A 20,337-nucleotide genomic window follows, 5' to 3' on the forward strand; every position below is an offset into this window, starting at 1 on the left:
GTGCTGTTGTTTGGCACGAGACTGACATCTAGAGTCGGATGTGGCTTATTTGTTCTGAGGTTTTTTTCTGGTTGAACCTTCTGCTTTGGATTTTCTGTATTTTAGTTATTGTATTCTTACTCTATATTCTATTCTGGTCTCACTTTTTGTTGGTAGCATGATGTAAGTTATTTTGCATACCCTGGTAGGAAAACGTGCACTATACCATTGCCCCATTGCAATACCAGAGGAAATAATTTTTGCTACAAAATACTTTTCAAGATGATTTTTTCTAACTCAAATTTTGCCACTCTCCTTCCTCCCTCCATCCTCCTTCCCTGCCAACTTAGTCTAATTGGCCCATCACTTCTACACACTGTAAAGACAATTCTTCCACGCAAGACTGAGGCACATGGTGTGTCTTCAGATCTTCTTCAGGGTAACAGTCATCATGTGGTGCACCTCATATGTTGAATGAAACAAATATAGGATATATGCTATAATTGAAAGTTTTTGAAGATGTTTGACTGCTTAGAATTCTCCTAGCAAATTAGGAAAGTATTTTTCAGTTGCATTTTGTTGGGTTTTAGTATTGTGATAATTACTCTTAGTAATAGTTTCCTTATACTCTGGCATCCTTCTTGTAGCCAGTTGACTTTTCCGTTTACTTTAAATTGGTTTTTAAAAAACCCTGATCAGTGTATGTCCATTAACACTTCCATAACTTCTGGAGTTGGATTTTCAGTGACTTAATTGAAAATCAGAAGATTTCTATGGTCTTTCGTAGTTAGAAAGTGCTCTTCTATTTTCATAAGTGTTGTCTTTCTCCTGCTGCAATAGTAAATAATAAGCCATATTTTAAGTTATGTAACCAATAACGCCACATTACAAGCAACATATAAACTACAGTACCATCTTGCATTCTGGGTCCTAAATACCCTTCCAGTAACCTTAAAGGTCCAGTTACCATTTTCCCTTTATTTGGAGTAAGATGTGGGAACTGAAGAATAATTTTCTTGTTCAGATGCCATTGTCAAAGCCCTGGCTTAGAGCTTTAAAATTCCTACTTCCAGGCCTGTCTTCAGGCCATTTAACTTGGTCTCTTTGCTGAAAAAGATGCCCCAGCATCAATAAGAAAAGAGTATGAACAGGCATTTATAATTATTCAGAGTGACATCTTAGGTAATTAGACCACTTCTTTATGTATTTGTATATACATTGAAGGATGAAGTGACTACGTAGATGATATTCTTTCCTGGATGAAAATCCTTTTCAGAAATCAGATTTTAAAAAACACACCTCAGGGGGTTTCCCTGGTGGCGCAGTGGTCAAGAATCTGCCTGCCAATGCAGGGGACACAGGTTCGAGCCTTGGTCCGGGAAGATCCCACATGTCGCGAAGCAACTAAGCCCGTGCGCCATGACTACTGAGCCTGCACTCTAGAGCCCGCGAACCACAACTACTGAGCCTGCGTGCCGCAACTACTGAAGCCTGTGTGCCTAGAGCCCGTGCTCCGCAACAAGAGAACCCACCCAATGAGAAGCCCGGGCATCGCCATGAAGAGTAGCCCCCGCTCGCCGCAGCTAGAGAAAGCCCACGCGCAGCAACAAAGACCCCGCAAAGCCAAAAATAAATAAATAAATAAATAAATTAAAAACAAAACAAAGCAAAAAAACCCCGCACCTCATATCAGAATTCTGTTTCATTTGACCTCATGGCTGCTGTTTAAGAGGAAAATATCTTTACTAGTATATAAGTTCATTATTTTGTATACATTTTAATTTAAATCTGAGCAGTTTGATCATGCATCATGGAAACGATCTGCTCTACTGGCTCTAAAACAATGTCTTGTTTGAAAAACCTGTTTATATAGGACTTTAAAGAAACACTATCAGAATGTATTGTAGTCAATATAGATGTATTCTTCCTATGACTACAACCTCAAAGACTGAAGAAATACTCATTTCTTATTTTTATTAGCTGTGTCTTTTTTAATGTGAACTAGTAAGTTTTCTATATAATTTGATCCACAAATGTTTGCAACATCTACTTAATGCTTACTGCTGCATGCAAGATACAGTACAAAGTAGCTTTCAACCCACAAAAGCATCCTTGTCTGTACTGAAAACATTGCTTGTATCCAATGTGTTTCTGAAAGATTTCACGTCACTAAGATGCCAGCCTGGTGTCTATTGAATATTGCATCAGATGACCTTTGTTATGTATTTATCAAAACAAGTTCTATATAAAAATGCATTTTGTGAAAGTCCTCTTTCAGACGTTTGTAAAGGAAAACTTGATTATCGATAGGTTGTTGGCAGCTTAGTCTTTTTTAGTTAAACATGCTTTATGTCTTTTTTGATATTTTACACTTACAGGTTGTTGGCTTGTTTCCATGTGTCTCTTATTATATAGTTCTTGAGCAATTTCCTGAAAAATACGCCGAGCACTCTTCTTCTATAAATACAAATAAGAAAAAGATGTATCTCTGTCAGGACTAAAAGCAATGAATATTGCACATCATCTGAGCCTTTTCTTTCTTTATTGCCACAAGTCTCAGAAACTACCCCGCCTAACACATCTGTACCTACAGTTAACTCTTGTATTTTGAGTATAGTAAGTAGAATTTATGATTGAGAACTATCAATTTACCACATATGTTACCACTTGAGATTATCATTTTTCTCAACAATAGGAAACAGTATCTGTGGTTGAAAGTTGTTCTGTGATGAAGTTCTGAGTTTCTTAAATTATTTTGGATTTGAAGTAGTTACAACCACGATTCGAAAGATATTTTACAAACATTGGTCTGTACCTTTTGAGAATCTTCTGTTTCTTTCTTTCTTAGAGTGTTAGATCTTGACTGTCAAGAAGAAAAGGAGAGTCTTATAAGACACTTTATGTACTCAAAACAGTTGTGGCAGAGATCTCATACCATGATAAGGTTAAACTAACTTAATATTTAAATGGTAATGCAGTAAGAGTTAATAATTTTCATGTCATTTCTGAGATGCTTTATTAACAAAATAGCTCAAACCGATATTGATTGTAGAATTTATAGTAATTCTAATATAACATATATATACCCCCTCTTGTAGCATGTGAACAACCAGAAAACAGTCTTTCTCAAAATCTTTAGGCCTTTTAAAGATATTTAAAGGCAGTTTCTAATCTCTTTTAACCTTTTTTTGCTCTTAAAGATTGTTTTTAGCCCTTTCATACCTCCCCCACCAGCAGAAAGTAGCATGTGTATGATGGTTATAAAGAAGGGTCTCTTATTCCCATATTACTGGGTTTTAAAAAGAAAACCCTGTAAATTGTGTACTCTGGTTAATGATTTCAGTGATGAAAATTTTTGCTTTCTTCTACAGACCTCTTCTGCAGGTGGTATTTCCTGCAAATGCAAAGGAAGATATTAATTAGATGAGCTATTTCTGAGGCTCCCAACATGTGGAGAGATGGAAATTATTTCCTTATGATAATATTCAAGGCCATAGGGACATCTAATGCAAGAAATTTGACTTACTTTGGTGAGGACGATGAAGAACACAAATACACCAGTAACGTAGATAGAGAGCAGTGATAAGAGGGCCGTCAGGAGACTCTGCAGTTCCTTGCTGAGAACCTTTGTCTCTTTGTTAATTACAGATACAGAAAGAACCACAGTCACTATTGAAGCATATTATTGCAAATATATGTATAAAGTATAATCGAAACTACATGTTAGAGGTGAAACATGAACTTATTCTCTTTGGCTATTCGTATAAAAATTTATTCAGTGTCTCGATTCAGAAAGTACTCAAGTATATGATATAGTTAAAGCCAGTTCGTTAGTTCTTTAAATGTATTATGCCCAACATGTTATTCATTTTTAAAACTTAAAATTTTTAAAAATTCAACTAATTACTTGTCATAATGCTAAGAATCACTTTTTATATAAAGTTTTGCTTAAAGTTAGATAAACATTAAGGGTTTGTTCAAGGGTGTTTAAAGTTTCTTTTAGTAGATATGATGTACAAGTGTCACCAAGAGTCTGTTTATGGAGTTAAGATACTTTCCCACGTGTATTTATAACCTTGAACTGTTTAGTACCCATAGCTGAACAGTGCAGTTCTCTAAGAACCTGAGAAGGCCGTACATTGAGATTTTAGTGCTCACGGCATGCTTAAAAGGCAGGCATTGTTATATGTGCCCCTTATTTCTAATAAAGTTCTGGAAGTGGAATTATTGAATCCATTTGCACATTCTGAATTTCTCCCTCCTTGCAGGAAGTGTCCTGTGCTCTAGGTAGTGATGAAGAAACACACCATGTCTTCAAGTACCTGAGTATTTGAAATACAAAATCCATTTAGATTTATAATTGTTATCTGAATAACTTGTACTTTTCAACTAAATATCCCATAGATGCTTATCCTGTGAACTCAGTTTATACAACATACATTTTTCTTGTGAAACTAACAAATCAACCATATCTGTAAAACTTAAAAAAAAAAAGTTTCAAGTGTGAAATTAGGAGCTCTGTAGAAAAGGAAATTGCCATGTCTCTGTTAGTGGTGCTTTCATTCCTGCTCCTCAAGAAGAATGTTTCTTCACATAAGCTTGCAGGTTTGAAACCTTCATCTCTTTACAAACCATTTTTCTTCTGTCTAATATTTTTTATAGAAGATGAATGCATGCAGTGAGATACACAAATCTCCAAAGCTGTTGTGTGTTTGTTTTAATGTCTATAGCTAACATTTATTGAGCACTTGCTATGAGCCAGGCACCATTAAAAGTGCTTTATGTGCATTAACGCATTTATAATTTACCTTACAGGTGAGAATAAACTAAGGTTAAATGACAGTGGAATATCAAAAGTCCATTAGAGCACCAAAGCAGGGATTAAAATACAGCACAATCTGGGCTCCTCAAAGTCCTGTTTTAAAACCAAAAGGCTGGTTAATTTGAGTTTTCGTTTTAATGATCTCAGTGCTCATCATACCAGAGTTTCTTTAAAGGCGAGAGGTCTGAAAAAAAAGCACGGAGTTACTGCCCTTCTCTTCCTTCCCCCAGAATCATGTGAAGCTTTTCCTCTGAAATTTCTTAATTTATAGAACTTAGCTAGGCTCAGTGTCCTCACTTGCATGAGGAAATTGTCATGGATTTTAGTAAATCTCAAGAAGCCAGAGCCACACCGACCTTCTTTCTGTTCATTATCTATGCAGAAGGGGTAGGGTCAGGGATCCCCCAGTGACTTCACCTAAAATTTGTGTTTATTCTCCATAATGCGTATTTTTTTTCTGAGTCCAATTTATTGATCGCTTACGCTTCTCCAGTGTTTTGTTCTAGATGGTGCAATACCAGACTAGATCCTGACAAGGCTGTCAGTTAATCATCACATTTCAATCAGTGTAACATACAAAAGGAGGACATAGTTGGTCAGCCTTTGCCAGTAAAGTCTGGACATGGAAAGAGAATATAGCACCCACATAACCCTGACTCTGTGTCTGTGGAGGCTGGGAGATGGTGTCGGAGGAGTTCTTGAATCCAAACTTCATGTTAGCTTGTGTGCAGGTCACACTCTTCACCGGCTCGGGTACCAAGTTACCAAATTTACCTCATACTCTCTGCATATAAGTATTGTGATGCATTTAGGGGGCAGAGCAGAACGCAGTATTCGGGAATAGTCTTGACTAACCTCTTACCACCAGCACAGTCCCTCCTCCCGTCCGCTTAGCTCCCGGTTCCTTTGAACTGGGAAAGGCTATTCCACAGATATAGATGGCACTGTCATTGAAAGTCAGCCTGTTTACAGTGAGGGAAACTTGGTTTTGTGCCAGATTCACAAGTGTGAATTTGTCTGTCTCATTTCTGCATCCATCCAAGCACAGGTTCTCGGGCTGGAGAGCGCCGTAGCGAAACCACAGGCTTGTTGGTTGCTCTGCAGGGCACCCCGCTGTGGAGAAGGAGCAGTGCATGGTCACAGCCTTTTGAGTGTAGTCCACTTCAAGGGAAGGTGGCTGAACCACCGAGACGGTGCAGTCGCCCGCGGCACCTACAGGAGGAAGCAGGCGAGCCTGTTGAGTGGACCTCTCACCTCCCTTTGTCTGTGCTTCCGTTTTATTGACACTTTGGGGTGAAGAATCGTTGAAAGCCATTGCTTTCTCTTTCTTCCCTCACTCCCAGCACAGACAAGACTATAAAAGTAGACATTGGTGCCAATATTTTATAATAACTATAAATGGGGTATAACCTTTAAAAATTGTGAGGTTGTACACCTGTAACATATAACATTGCACAGCAACTTTACTTCAATTAAAAAAATATGAGACTAAAAAAAAAAAGTAGACACTGGTATTCCTCACTTTTCCTAACTCTCCGAGTTTCCTAACCTCAGCCTGCTGTTGTGCAGTGATGTCTGGTACTTGAGGGCAGCCCCAGAGAGGTCCCGGGAATCTGCATTATCATGAGTGGAGGTGACAGCAGATCCAGAGTCAGAAGTTCGGGGTCCACATGTACACTCGTGGTGTACGTACAAGCTTTCCTCTGATCTCCCTATGCAGATCACTTACTCTCTCAGGGCCCGTTTCCTCATCTGTACCCCCTGGCCTCACAGGAGTGTTGTATTCAATGTGGTAATAGGTATCAAAGCCCTTCATGCAAATGTCACGCCCACTGACTGAGCACATGGGCAGTAGGGATTTTGCGGGGGTGGGGGGGCCTTGTGGCAGTTGTGATTGCTAGGCATTCATGACAATTTACAGTTGTTCTTTTATGAGTCTAGTTGTCCCAGTGGGAAACATTATAAATGGCAAGATGTACATCTGGCAAAATGTAGCCCTGGCTTAGCCTACAGTGTCTTTGATTACTGAGCAGAGGCCTAGTGAGCTGGCCGTGCCACAGCCCAGCCAATTGGATTTCTTCCTGGCCCTTGTACATTGCTTTGTGGTCTCTTGTAGCTTTGGTCTATTTGATGAGAGTATAGCTCATGGAGCACACACTTTAGTTGGGGTCCTAGCTCTGCCAGTTCCTAGTTCTCTGGTCTGTTTCCTCATTAGCAAAATGGGGATAGTATTGTGCACCGCATGAGTTCAGCGGGAAGTTTAAGAGAGGCCATCGATGCATAAGGAGTATTTACTTACCTAAGTCTTAGCAAGTATTTAATAAAAGGTAGCTATTTCTGCAGCCACCATGATTCCATTAATGGGCAGTGTCATATGCCCATTTTAGAGATAATTGTGGACATCTCAGCAACGTGTTAGCAGGGCCGGGATTCGATACCCAGTCCAGTGCTCTCTCCACCACGTCCTGCTGCTTTCATGTCATAGAGGTTGGGTCCCTACTTTGGCCTTCTGTCTAATCCCAGGCATGTGAAGCTGGAAAGCCGCTCAGGTGTTTATAAATGGGAAGACCTCCCCTCAACCCTTTTGGGATCAAGGGGGAGGCTCTATGTGAAATAGTATTGGTTGAGACAAATTGGAATTTTTGCATGTTTTTAGTCTGACTTTGCCTGGTTATACGTTTCCATGTGGTCTTATTTGTCTGACTTTGTCCTTTGCTACTGTAAACAAAATTGAAAAGTAATCCAAGTGGTCTGATATAAGTTTCAGACGAGCTTTTTGTCACCTAACATTTTTGTTATAGGTCCTGACCCAGAACAGAAGAATTAAAACTAGAATCATGGTATCTGTGATGCAAATCTGTTCTCACCATGTTTTAATTTTAGTATTTGTACAATTGAAGATGAGCTGGGAGCTTTTTAGCAACCTGATAAATGTAAACCAGATGAGAGGGTAAAGTCACTTGGAGAAGACCAGGCTTCCTACTTCTTCAGCTGAGGGACTTAGCTTCACTCCTAAGTCTGATAACTATAAGCACAGGTCTCCTACCCAGACTCAGTCACCTTAGAAGTAAAGAAACGCTTTACAAGGTATAGTGATCATTATGTATGGAAACTTGAAATGGAAGTGGGCCTACCAGAGCCACAAAGTTAACCAGCAGTGTCCCAGTGTCAGGTCCTCTGTCACATAGAGTTTTTAACAGGGAAGCTGCCTTTTAACATTTTTCTTGGAGAGCTAGTGCTCCAGGGTAAAATAAATATTTGCAACATTGGAGTTTCATATCTCCGCTCCTTTCCGACTACTGCCTGAGAAGGGAGAAAACCAGTTGCAGTGGTTTCCTGTGAGAGCGCAGGCTGTGAGGACACTGCTGCCCCCTCCCCCATGCCTGTGAAGCAACATCTTAGTGAAACAGGGAAGTTTGGATGATATGTCACACCGCAGCCCACTCCTGTGAAAAATTTCTGTTTAAGAACTCCCACGTGCTGTAGGATTTTTTTTTTTAAATACAGTACCCTCTGAAACGGTTGAAAGTTTATCTTCTTAGTGGAGGGAATAAAAAAAGATTACCATTTTTGAAGACCAAGCTAGAAAATACATAGAAAATTAATTTTTTGACACTTTCAAAAAAAGCCTTTTTGGAAAATTTCGAACATATGCAGAAGTAGTCAACCAGCGCAGTGACTTCTGTGCCATCACCTGACTTCAACCCAGTGTTGTTCCAGCTCTTCTCCTACTTGTTCCTTCACTACTGTGTTATTTTAGGGCAAATTCCAGATATTTCATCTGCACATCTTTCAGAATATATCTTTAAAACATAAGAATTCTTCTTTAAAATAATACTAATTAAAATATATTAAAAGTAATATAGGGCTTCCCTGGTGGCGCAGTGGTGGAGAGTCTGCCTGCCAATGCAGGGGACACGGGTTCGAGCCCTGGTCTGGGAAGATCCCACATGCCGTGGAGCAACTAGGCCCGTGAGCCACAATTGCTGAGCCTGCGCGTCTGGAGCCTGTGCTCCGCAACAAGAGAGGCCGCGACAGTGAGAGGCCCGCGCACCGCGATGAAGAGTGGCCCCCGCTTGCCGCAACTGGAGAAAGCCCTCGCACAGAAACGAAGACCCAACACAGCCATAAATAAATAAAAAAAGATTAAAAAAAAAAAATGAATAAAGACTCATTCCACAAGCACTTGACATACAGTATTTAAAAAAAAAAAAAAGTAATATATACATATTAGGGAAAAAAAGACTATTACTGAAAGTAGAAGCAAAAAAATCACCCATAGTCCTTTCACCACCCCCACCAAAATCACTGTTAACATTTTAATATATTTCTTGACAGATGAGAAAAAAATAATTTTAAGAGCTATTGCTCCCTTTCCTGCCCTATGACCCAAACTTTGTGGGCAAATCTGAGATTATTAGATTTATTAGAACTATGGTGAGATTATTAGAACTGTGATGTAGGAAACTCTTTCATAGAGAAAAAAACAGGTATAGGCATCCATATATTATGAGATGATGATTCTTCAAGGAAGGAGCCATTGCAATTGTTTTCTTAAATGACAAGTACTTTAATTTATAGAAATTCAGCTTTTCTGAAGCACTGCTCTTTAAAAATATTCAAGTATTGTTTAGTGCAGAGTGCGTTCGCCTGTATGGGAACTGAATTGTTGATTACTAACGTGTGATTTTATGAATATTTTCAACCCTTTGTTTGGTGAGGTGCTCTCGTCTAAAGCTGCATAATAGCAAAGGAAATTTTCAGTGTTAATATGAAAGTTTTTCTCAGCTATTCTTTTATTACCTGTTTCTCTGAGAAAAAAGGAAATGTATCACCTTAGACAATTTCCATAATGTTATACATTTAAAAATTAATCTGAAGGGGCTTAAAATACAAATGAATTAGGCGAAAAGTAGCAATTGATTTAAATAAAAGGGAGGGAAAAATAAAAGAACCTTACCGACATGGAATAGAATCAGATTGAGTTCCAGACCGAGAATGATTTTGCCTCTGTTCACGGTCTCCATTTCTGTGTGTATGTGTGAGGTGGTTGGCGGGATTGCGTATTTGAAGAGAGTTGGCTTTTTTTTTTTTTTTTTAAAGAAAGGAAGAACCAAAGAGAGGAACTCTTATTAAGGAACCATAATCGGGAACTTTTTTGAGATTGTGTAAAGATCGTTTGTAAGTTTCACCATTTAAAGTTGAGATTTTAGCCTAGAGCACATTTCTAAATGTTCATATGTTCACATTTATCTTGGATTTTACAAATCCTCGAAAGTGTTAGATATTTTGAGTGAGATTTTGATTTACATGTGGTGCATATTCCCAGGATGTATTCTTTGACGGACAATTCGTACTTTAAATTTCTAGAGCAGTTCAGTCACTGGTCTTGGGGCATCTAATTTGTGCTTAGTGCTGGGCCAGTAACTTCTGGAAATGGAGGAGAAGCAGAAGGAAGTGTCTTCACGTAGAGACAAGAGCAGAATTAGTGAACAGTACATCAGAGTACAACGAAGAAATAAGTTGTGTACCATTAACTAGGTGTGCCCCAGTTTTGTGTGACCGCTTTTATCGTGCTGTGAAACAAATGTGTGGAATCTCTGTCATCCCCAGCCCCTTGGGGGCTTCATCAGTCAGGTTCTTTGTAAGCAACGGAAAATGACTTGGGCTGACTTAAGCAAAGGATAATTTATTGAAAGGATTTGGGGTAGCTCAGCGAGTCCCTGGGAGGACTAGAGAATCGTGTATGGGGGTCTACACACAAGACACATGCCCCAAAACATACTATAAAACTGATCCAAAGAGCACGCTGCTGCCGCCAAGCACTAGATGCTGCGGCTGGACCAACGCTGCCCCAGCTCCTTGGTCTCACGCCACTGCTCTGCCTCCCCAGAGAACGAGCCTCATGTCCCCACTTCTCTGGGTCACTAGCTCCTCCTTCCAGGTCTCAGGTGAGTGTTTCTGAGCTTAGGTCATGTGCCAGTGCCTTAGCTGCAAGAAAGGCAGGGAAAACTGCTTCCCCAGGCTTTGTCTTCTACCAGGAAGAGGATGCTGGGCCACCGAAAAGAGTGAAAAATCTTCCCACTGTACTGTTTGTACTCTTGGCACCTGTTGATTATATTTTGTCATTTACGGAAAGTTATTCTCAATCTGAATTTAGTAACACTTTTAGTATTATTGTGTATTTTTTCCATCATCATAGCATCTAAAAGCACCCCCAAATTTATATATACTTTTGTGTGTGTGTGTTTGTGTGTCTGTAGTCAGTGCTTGGTATGTGTGTGAACTTGAAGACATTTTCTAGCCCCCCAGTACCTGGGCATCTGATGCTCATGGGCTTGGAAATGACTAACATAACATAGACTTCAGTCACTATTCCAAGAAGTGCTGGATTGATTCATCCATTCTAGTGTGTTAACCTCTCTCTGGTTCTGGAGCTTAACTTTTATGAAATTGTTCTGAAAAGTTAGAGAGTGGATTGACCTCCCTTGAAAAACATACTGAATGATCTGTTTTTATAAATTAAAACCCTTCATTAGCCTATTTTTATTTTCAGCCTGATAAACCTCTCTAGTTAATATGTTGCATAATTTTACTACACCAGTGGCATTTTCTAGCATTTATCCAAAACCGTCTTTCAAATTTTACGTGTTACTCTCTGCTTCAATATTCCAGTATTTAATCAGCAGTTTTCCAAACCTATTAACCATTACACACCAGTCAGTCTGAGGGAGGGTGATGTCCAAAACTGTCAGAGAAAATAGTAGTGTGGGCTTTGGGTCCAGTTAAACCAGGGATTACGTTTCTGCCCCAGTGTTCATTAACCTTGTAGGCTGGGGCATGTTCTTCAGTTCTCCTAAGTCTGTACTTCCTCTCTTTGTGCTACTGCTGGGTCACCTGGGAGATAATTCATCAAAGCACCCAGTGCTTGGCACATACCAAGTCCTTAGCAAATATTGTTCTTCCCCTCTTCCCTCTTTAAATAACTTGTTTGTTCAAGAATTTAACTTAATGTTTTCATTTGTTTTAGTAGGTGGCAAGTGGGATAAACCATCAGAAATTTTGGAAATCAAGGGACAGAATTGGGAAGAACAAGTGAATAGTCTGCCTGAAGTTTTCAGAAAAGCTGGTTTTGTTATCGAAGCTTTCACTAGACTGCCATACCTGTGTGAAGGTGACATGTACAATGACTACTACGTTCTGGATGACGCTGTCTTTGTTCTCAAACCAGTATAAACACATGGAGGTTGAAGTCTTCCCAGTCCACCCCAGGAATGTATGCTCCGGAAGAGAGTCTGCGTTCTCAGTTACGTGAAGGGAGGACCTTTGGGGACTGCCATTCTAAATATCATGTAGGAATTTTAAAAGCCAAAATACTAATTATTTCTTTGTAGTGTGTAAAAGGAATGTTTTTAAAAAACAAAAACCCAACTCTTTGAGGATTTTTATTAACTCTTTACTCAGTAATGCAGGTCACACTCCGATTATGGAAGATATTTTTTATACTTAATTGCAGTAGGGACTCATTCCCAGGCAAAGCAATAGTCATGACTTCACATGGAACCCATAAATGTGGATTGTTTTTAATAAAATGAAGACTGGCAATAAAGCTGTCCATCCAGTTGCAAATATTGGTTATAGGATATAGCCACTGATACTCTTTCATGTTTAGAAATTCTATCATTATTCAAGAAAATGTTTTTAATCATGCTAATAAACTTTTTTGGAGATGACTTTGGCATCATGTTTGAGTTAATATAAGGCTTCCCTAGCATCTTTCATTGCTTTGGCTTCAGGGGTACCCAAATAGTAGCAGTATGTGAAGGATGCAGTCGACTTGAATGTGCGGTGAAGGAAGGCTTGAGACGGGGGTGGGGTGGTTACTGCAAGGTGTGGTGAACACAGGAACCCAGACGAACCCTCAGAAGAACAACCTCATTCAGATACAGTACTTCGGGGACCACTCTCACTCCCTAACTCATGTTGTTTTCGGAAATGCGGAACACTGGATTCTGACTTTGTGGTAGCTTGTGTCCTACATTCAGAATTTTGTTTTTCCTGGGCAGTCTCAGGTTCTCAGCATTGAAACATTCAGTTTTGTCTTCTGACAAAAATGCAACCTAAAAATGTTTTAATTCAGCTTCTTACTCTGTACTTGTATACCTCTTTCCCAGAACTCGGCTCTTTTGAAATCCTTAACTGAGTTTATCGAAATCCTTAACTGAGTTTAGAGTTTGCCATGAGTATAGTTTGAGGAAACCATGTCAGATTCATGCATTCTAGAATCAGCAAGTGCCTCCAACTATATATCCAGAAATGTTGCAACGAGGAACTCATTAGCAAGATCAATAACCATTATGCATGTTACAAAGAGCAGAGCACTTAACCCGGAATCTAAAATCTCAGTAATAACAGAGATGCCAATTTGAGATCGTGGCTATTAACAGTATGTTATTCTCACAACTTTATTTCTTTTGTCAGCCAGGTGTTTCATTAAATATTCTCATTTATATGCTCATAGAAGTTATCAGATCAACACATTTACTGCAACACCTGGGTATAAAGGAGAATTAAATCCTTGAGAAGATTGAGTTTATTATTCATTGAGAACAGCATTCCCACGTCCTCACACCAGTATCTTCCACTGTTATTGTGTAGTCATAAGAGTTGGGTTATGTGATTTATGCAAAAGTGTTATTGGTGTGTTCTAATGCTTTTTTCCAGGAATTCAAATAAGTGAAGTGCAAATACTTAGCACCTTAGATTGTAAAAATAGAGGAAATGAGTAAACTTAATGTAGTTCTTGTGTAGTTGAGTTTTGCTTCTTTATAAACTGTCATCATCAGGGATTGCTATTTAGACTGCTGAACAAGAGTGCAAGAGTGACAGGTGTTCAAAGAGGCAGGCTGCTCCAAAGTGTTTCATAACCTTGAAATCCAGAATTAATTTGAGAGTCTATTTGAAAAACACATACCTCATTCTTTAGCCCCCAAATCAGAGAAAGCACATACATTAATTTATTTCAAAGATAAAAATACTTTCTCAATGAGGTTCTCTGAAAGCCAGCTTCTCAAAAGTACGGTTTTTTTTGGTGAAAATTTAAACCAGCAAATCCGCTCACATTTCATGCCTGGTCTTGAAAGTCTTGATGGTGTGTCACCATTCCACTAGATGGCAGTGTTGCTTACTGAGTGTCAATGGCTGTTTTTTTCCCTAAATGGAGTCATGTTTTTTCTTTTTTCTCCCCAAAGTACAATAAACTGCCTTCTTGTCTACACCATTCCTGTGTAAGTGCTTCATATCAAGTTAGGGTTGTACTAGAGGAATTAAGAAGAGCTCTATTTGAGGTCAAAGCAAGCTAACCAGTTGACCTTAAAGGTCACAGAGAAAGGAAATACAAGCTGCACCTGTGAGTCAAAGCTCTTTGCACCTGCAGTTGTAAGCCCCTTGAGTGTTTAGACTACTGATTTCAGGGAAGGGAAGGGAAGAAGACACAATAGCCTTAGTCATTTCTCCCTTGTGCAGAGTTGTTAAGAGAGACAGTGTATTTTCTACCCTTCTCAATGTCGCATCAGTTTTTACACAGTTGACCTTTAACAGAAAAGTTGGGCTGGGAAATAAAGTAAAACTTAGCTGTTTCAAGTCGTCTTTCTTTGTAAAGCTTTGTTTTCACTTAGTTCTGAGTATAGTATTTAAATAGACTCATAATGAAGCAAGATGCTTTCATCAATTGCTTCGCGCTGCTTGGTTACTGATAAAAGTATTTCACGATCTTTTTTCTCTAAAAGCTACAGCACCTTCAACAGGGGCTTCTAGTGGCTAAAGTGACCTACCATGTTTGTGCAGATGCCTAAGTACCCCCCAAATAAGCTTGTATCCAACGCACCCATGTTGCAGCTGGAAGCTGGTGGACTGAGCCAGGGTTGTCCAGGCTGAGTTGTGCTGCCTAGGAGTCCACTGAGCACAACACTGGGCTCGTAATTGACTTGAAACAACCAGGATGCTCACTAAGTCACAACTTATCAAAGATAGAAAATCATGAATTGGCAGAAGGAAGTTCACACTGTATCCATGCTAAGATCTAAGTGAAAAAATGCACCCAGGATCATTAAGGAAATATTACCGCAATATAAAATTCAACAGCCTGCCTTTTTGCAATTAGTGGATGATGAGACAATAGCTGGGCAACAGTGAACAACACAAGAAAAACAATTTCATATCTACCGTAGCTATCTATATAGGTGTTCATATGTTTTGCTGCTTACTTTATCAATTCTAATATATTTGTATTGTCTTTGTCTTCTATGTAGGAGTTGATTCTAACTTCTTTTTAGTTGTCACTTGCTTTTTAAAATTTTATTTTAAAATGAACTTTTATTTTGGAATAATGTTAGATTTGGAGAAACCTTGCAAAGATAGTACAGAGAGTTCCTGTATATCCTTAACCCGCTAACGTTATCTTGCATAGCAGCCACGGTATGTTTGTCTAAACTAAGAAATTAACATCAGTACACTACTATTAAGTAAGCTACTGACTATTGCAATTTTGCCCATTTTTCCATTAATGACCTTTTTTCTGTTCTAGGAGCCAATTCAGCATACCACATCCCATTTAGTTGCTTACTTTTTAAATTGTTAGTGTTTACTGACACAGTACCATTATTTATCTTTTCCTTCCAATTTTTTATTGTAAAAATCACATGAGGGGACTTCCCTGGCGGTCCAGTGGTTACCACACCGCGCTTCCAGTGCAGGGGGCGCGTGTTCGATCCCTGGTCGGGGAACTAGGGTCCCACATGCTGCACGGGGCAGCAAAAAAAAAAAAAAAAAAAAAACAACATGAAATTTACCATCTTAACCATTTTTAGGTGTCAGTTCAGTGGTATTCCGTACATTCATATTGTGCAACCATCACCACTATCCATTTTTACTCTTTTCATTTTGCAAAACTGAAACTCTGTACCCATTAAACACTAACTCCCCATTCCCTCTTCGCCCCCAGCCCCTGGCAGTCACTGTTCTACTTTCTATGAATTTGGCTATTCTAGGTAACTCATATAAGTAGAATCATACAATATTTGTCCTTTCGTGACTGGCTTATTTCACTTAGCACAATGATCTCAAGGTTCATCCATATTGTAGCATGTGTCAGAATTTCTTCCCTTTTTTTTTTTTTTGGCTGTGCTGCGCGGCATGTGGGATCTTAGTTCCCCGACCAGGGATCGAACCCACAGTGCCTGCAGTGGAAGCATGGAGTCTTAACTGCTGGACCACCAGGGAAGTCCCTCTTCCCTTTTTAAAGTTGAATAATATTCCATTGTATGTATTTTGCTTATCCATTCATCTGTCAATGGACACCTGGGTTACTTCCACCTTTTTGTTATTGAGAATAATAACAAAATGCTGCTATGAACATGGGTGTACAAATAATCTGAGTCATTGTTTTCACTTCTTTCGGGTATATACCCAGAAGTGGAATTGCTGGATCAGATGGTAATTCTATGTTTAATTTTTTGAGGAATTGCCATATTGTTTTCCACAGTGGCTGCACCATTTTACATTCCCACCAACAGTGCACAAGGGTTCCAATTTCTCCATATCCTCCCTAACACTTGTTATTTTGTATTGGTCTTGATAGTAGCCATTCAATGGATATGAGGTGGTATCTAGTGGTTTTGCATTTCCTTGATGATTTGTTTTTATAGTACAATTTGTACAGCATTGGGTTTCATTTACTAGTAACTTGCACTTTGTAGCTTGCTATCTATATTGATATCAATGAATTGGAATCAGTGTCCACTGATACCAAAGTACTTCTTTTTAGTTATGAAATTTCATACTTTTGGAAAATTAGGAGAATATTATTACATAACTAGAACTTAAGATTTCCCTCTGGATTTTGGAGTCAATATGCTGTATTCACATGAATTAAATACTAGTGTATTTTTGATGCAAAGCCATTTAAAAATTACTTTCAATAAGTGTAAAATGAAAAGTAAAGATCCCCTTTCTCCACCCCCAAATAAATGACCATGTGAAATTGGAATGTCTTACAGACCTGCATTTCTTAAATTCTGGAAAATAATTAAGAACAGGTAGAATGCCCAAATGCTGTTTTCTTATATCCTGTTCAGGAGTCAACACAGAATATGGGTTTTAAATGCCTTTGAACCCTCAACACTTTTCAAATGGTAGAGTTGAGGTATTTGAGAATACATTGGCAGTCCTTTTTATACTCAGCAGACCAAAAAAGTTTCCCCTGCACTTGATTTTGCCACCTTGTTTTTATTATTTATAAGGTGGCTGTGACTGATCATAAAGCCCTACTGGTTTTGGCATGTTTGTTATAGAAAAAGTAGAAAATACAGACAGGTGTAAAGAAGAAAATGCAAGTAGGTTTTACCTGTATCATAATCTTAGAGCACCACTATTAACATTTTGGTATATGCCCTTCTAGACTTTTTTACATCCATATATGTACCCACACATACACATTTACAAATTAACATTAAAATTTTTGACAATAAAAAGATACTTTTATTCTTCCAAGATAAATCATGTGAAACTCATAGACACCTATTTTCTAAATCAAAAATTGACAAAGGATGGAAGACATTTTCTATCATTTAGTGCTTGAGAGTAAGCTTCTTGTTTAAAGGATTAAACCAGGAGCCTGGGGATAAAAGGATGTTTTTGAGGGTGCTGATAAATATTATAACTATTTTTTAAATACATTTATTTATTTTATCATTTTTGGCTGCCTTGAGTCTCCGTTGCTGTGCGCGGGCTTTCTCTAGTTGCGGCAAGCGGGGTCTACTCTTAGACGCGGTGTGCGGGCTTCTCATGGCGGTGGCTTCTCTTGTTGCGGGGCACGGGCTCTAGGCACGCAGGCTTCAGTAGTTGTGGCTCTCTGGCTCTAGAGCGCAGGCTCAGTAGTTGTGGCACACGGGCTTAGTTGCTCCGCGGCATGTGGGATCTTCCCCGATCAGGGATCGAACCTGTGTCCCCTGCATTGGCAGGCAGATCCTTAATCACTGCGCCCAGGGAAGCCCCACAACTATTTATAAATAATATAAATATTATATTAAAACCATCAGATGAGCAACAGAGCAGTACAGTTGGCCATTTCTGAAGAGAATGTCTAATTTTGCCACTGACAAAGTAATTTTGCATTACACAAAGTAATTTTGCATTACACATTTTTAAAAAAAGTTATTTTAAAAAAGAATTTCAGGCATTGAGATGTATTTCATTAAATGTAAAGGATTGCAAGGAAATCTCTAGAGTTCACAATTATATTTTCATTAGAAAAGACAGTTATTCATAATTTCACCATGAAAACCTAACACTTCAATGTATTTCCTTTCTGTTTTAATACAAATGCATATACATATATTACTTCATATTTGGCTTTTTTTGGATATAAAATGATTTCCTTGTGTTTCTATTGTACAGTCTTTATTAATACCCATTTAAATAGCTGTATAACCCACGAAATTGATGTAGCATAGTTCATGTAACCATTTCCTTAATGGTGAACTCAAATTGGATCTTTTCCTACCGCCACCCCCCCCCCCCCGCTTCTTTCTGTATTTGTATGTAATGCTGCTGCAGTAAATATTTTGGTGCACAAACTTTTTTACTTCTGAGGATTTTTTTCTCCTTATATAAATTTGGCCACGTTTACTGACCTAGGGGTCTGAATATCTTTACAGTTCTTCTTCCCCTTTCCCTTCCTCTTCTTCCTTTTCATCTTCTTCTTTTAAAAACCTTTTTATTACAGAAAATTCCAAGCTCACGAAAAAGAAGAAAACAGATAATAACCCCTGCTCAGGCTGCAGCAAGTATCAACACATGACCGGTTTGTTTCACCCAGATTCCTGCCACTCCTTGGTCCCCGTTATTTCCACGTAAATCCCAGACATCATATTTCAGGTTTGCAAATATACATCTGCAAAAGATAAGGACTCTTTAAAAAGAGCCATACTGCAATTGTCACACCTAAAAAACCTAACCATTAAACCCAGCGACTACATTGCTCCAGTTGTGCTATCATTTTTAAAATAGTTTGTTTGAATTCAGATCCCAATAAAGTCGCTACATTGTAATTGGTGGATGTGTTTGGAGAGCCCTTCAGTCTCCTTCCTCGCTGCTGTCTCGGAGAGGGGCGAGGGAGAGCGCGTTTTCGCCTGCGTCTTGCACGCTTCGGGATTGTGACCCCCGCGGCGCTCGGTGCCCGGGTTTCCGCTCGGGCCGCCGCCGCCGGGAGGTGGGCGCGGTTCCCACCGCCCGCGCGCTGGACTCAGAGCAGCCAAGCCGGGCACCGCAGGTGAGAAGCGGGCGGCCGGGGAGGACCCCGCGGGGCCAGGCGCAGGGACGCGGGCGGGCGCAGCTCAGGCGCTGGGGTCGCGCGGGGGCCAGGAGCTCGCCGCGGGGCCGGTGCAGGGAAGGGGCACAAGGTGTGCGTGGGGCGGCGGGTGACAGACAAAGGAGAGGGGACAAATGGCGGATTCAGCGGCTTTAAGGGCTCGCGGGGGCGAGGGCGTTATGGGAGGGGGTGGGGAGGAAATTTCCAAGAAAGGAATCCGAAGCCGCTTAATAATAGTAATAATAATAATAAGAAAAAAAGAACAGCAGTGACGGCAACAAGTTTGTCATGATAATACCAGGAGCAACAACAATAGCATCAGTAATAATAATAGCTACTATTCATCGAGTGTTTATATGTCCCACGCTGGGCTCAGTTTTTTTTTACATATTTTACATATAAGGAAAGTTCTTTGCATAGTTTACATATTTTATCTCATGGCTGTTGCGAGCAAGAAATGAGAGTATACAGGTAGAGCATAGTACCGACTCTGCATTGCATAAATTGATGAACTTTAAAAATGTTTTTAACAGTCTTTCGGAGGGAGGTACTATTGCCATCCCCATGGGACAGAGGAGGAAATGCAAGCTCAGAGAGGTCAAGGAATTTGTTGAAGGACACACAGCTAGTAATGGGTGGTTTAAATGAAAACGGGGGCTTCTATCCCTGAGGTGGCACCTGCCACCTGGAGTTTTAGGTTCAGGGTTACTGAGCAGAGGCTGGAGAGCACAGCTTGTATGTGTTTGGAATCATTTAGCTCTGGGTTTGGGACCTGGCCCTGCCACCTACTAGCTGTGTGACCTCGGGCAGGTCACTGGACGTTTTAGAACCCGTTTCCTCGTCTGTGAAATAGAAATAACAGTAATATTTGCCTCAAAGATTCTGCAAGGACTAAGAGAGGCAATGTGTATAGAGGGGCACGTGCTTTGTTCTCTCTCATTCAACGGTTGCTACAATTATGATTACTAGGGAGTCCTGCCATTTGCTTGCTCTGTGACCTCTGCATGTCCACGGAACTCATCTGTGAGACCAAGTAAAGTAAACCTTCAGGGCTGGTGGATTGAGTAAATGAATTGGTCCGGCAGATGGAAGATGCCCAGTGAGACCAGCATCCTCCTGTCTCTTCTTTTATCACAGAATCCCAGGCCTTCCATTTTGCTCTCCTGAG

At 39.7% G+C, this 20,337-nt stretch overlaps 2 protein-coding genes across 3 annotated transcripts in view; one reads left to right on the top strand and one right to left on the bottom strand.

The window, feature by feature from the left end:
* METTL9 (methyltransferase 9, His-X-His N1(pi)-histidine) overlaps nt 1-12,534 on the top strand; it is a 42,657-nt gene extending 30,123 nt beyond the window's left edge. The window contains exon 5 of one of the 2 annotated variants that reach the window (XM_061209216.1): nt 11,832-12,534. In XM_061209216.1, coding sequence (XP_061065199.1) covers nt 11,832-12,037 — 206 coding nt within the window. In that variant the 3' untranslated portion in view covers nt 12,038-12,534. The remainder of the gene's footprint in view (nt 1-11,831) is intronic. The other variant, XM_061209217.1, reaches the window with a different exon arrangement.
* IGSF6 (immunoglobulin superfamily member 6) lies at nt 751-9,828 on the bottom strand. The gene is made up of 6 exons (XM_061209218.1): nt 9,762-9,828; nt 5,657-6,013; nt 3,506-3,612; nt 2,795-2,842; nt 2,356-2,436; nt 751-807 (listed from the first exon to the last, which is right to left on the bottom strand). The coding sequence occupies exons 1-6, from the start codon at nt 9,826-9,828 to the stop codon at nt 751-753; spliced, it is 717 nt and encodes a 238-aa protein (XP_061065201.1).
* Nucleotides 12,535-20,337: the final 7,803 nt, after the last annotated feature.

This window comes from Eubalaena glacialis, chromosome 13 (assembly GCF_028564815.1).
Source record: "Eubalaena glacialis isolate mEubGla1 chromosome 13, mEubGla1.1.hap2.+ XY, whole genome shotgun sequence".
In the NCBI taxonomy this organism is placed as follows: domain Eukaryota; kingdom Metazoa; phylum Chordata; class Mammalia; order Artiodactyla; family Balaenidae; genus Eubalaena; species Eubalaena glacialis.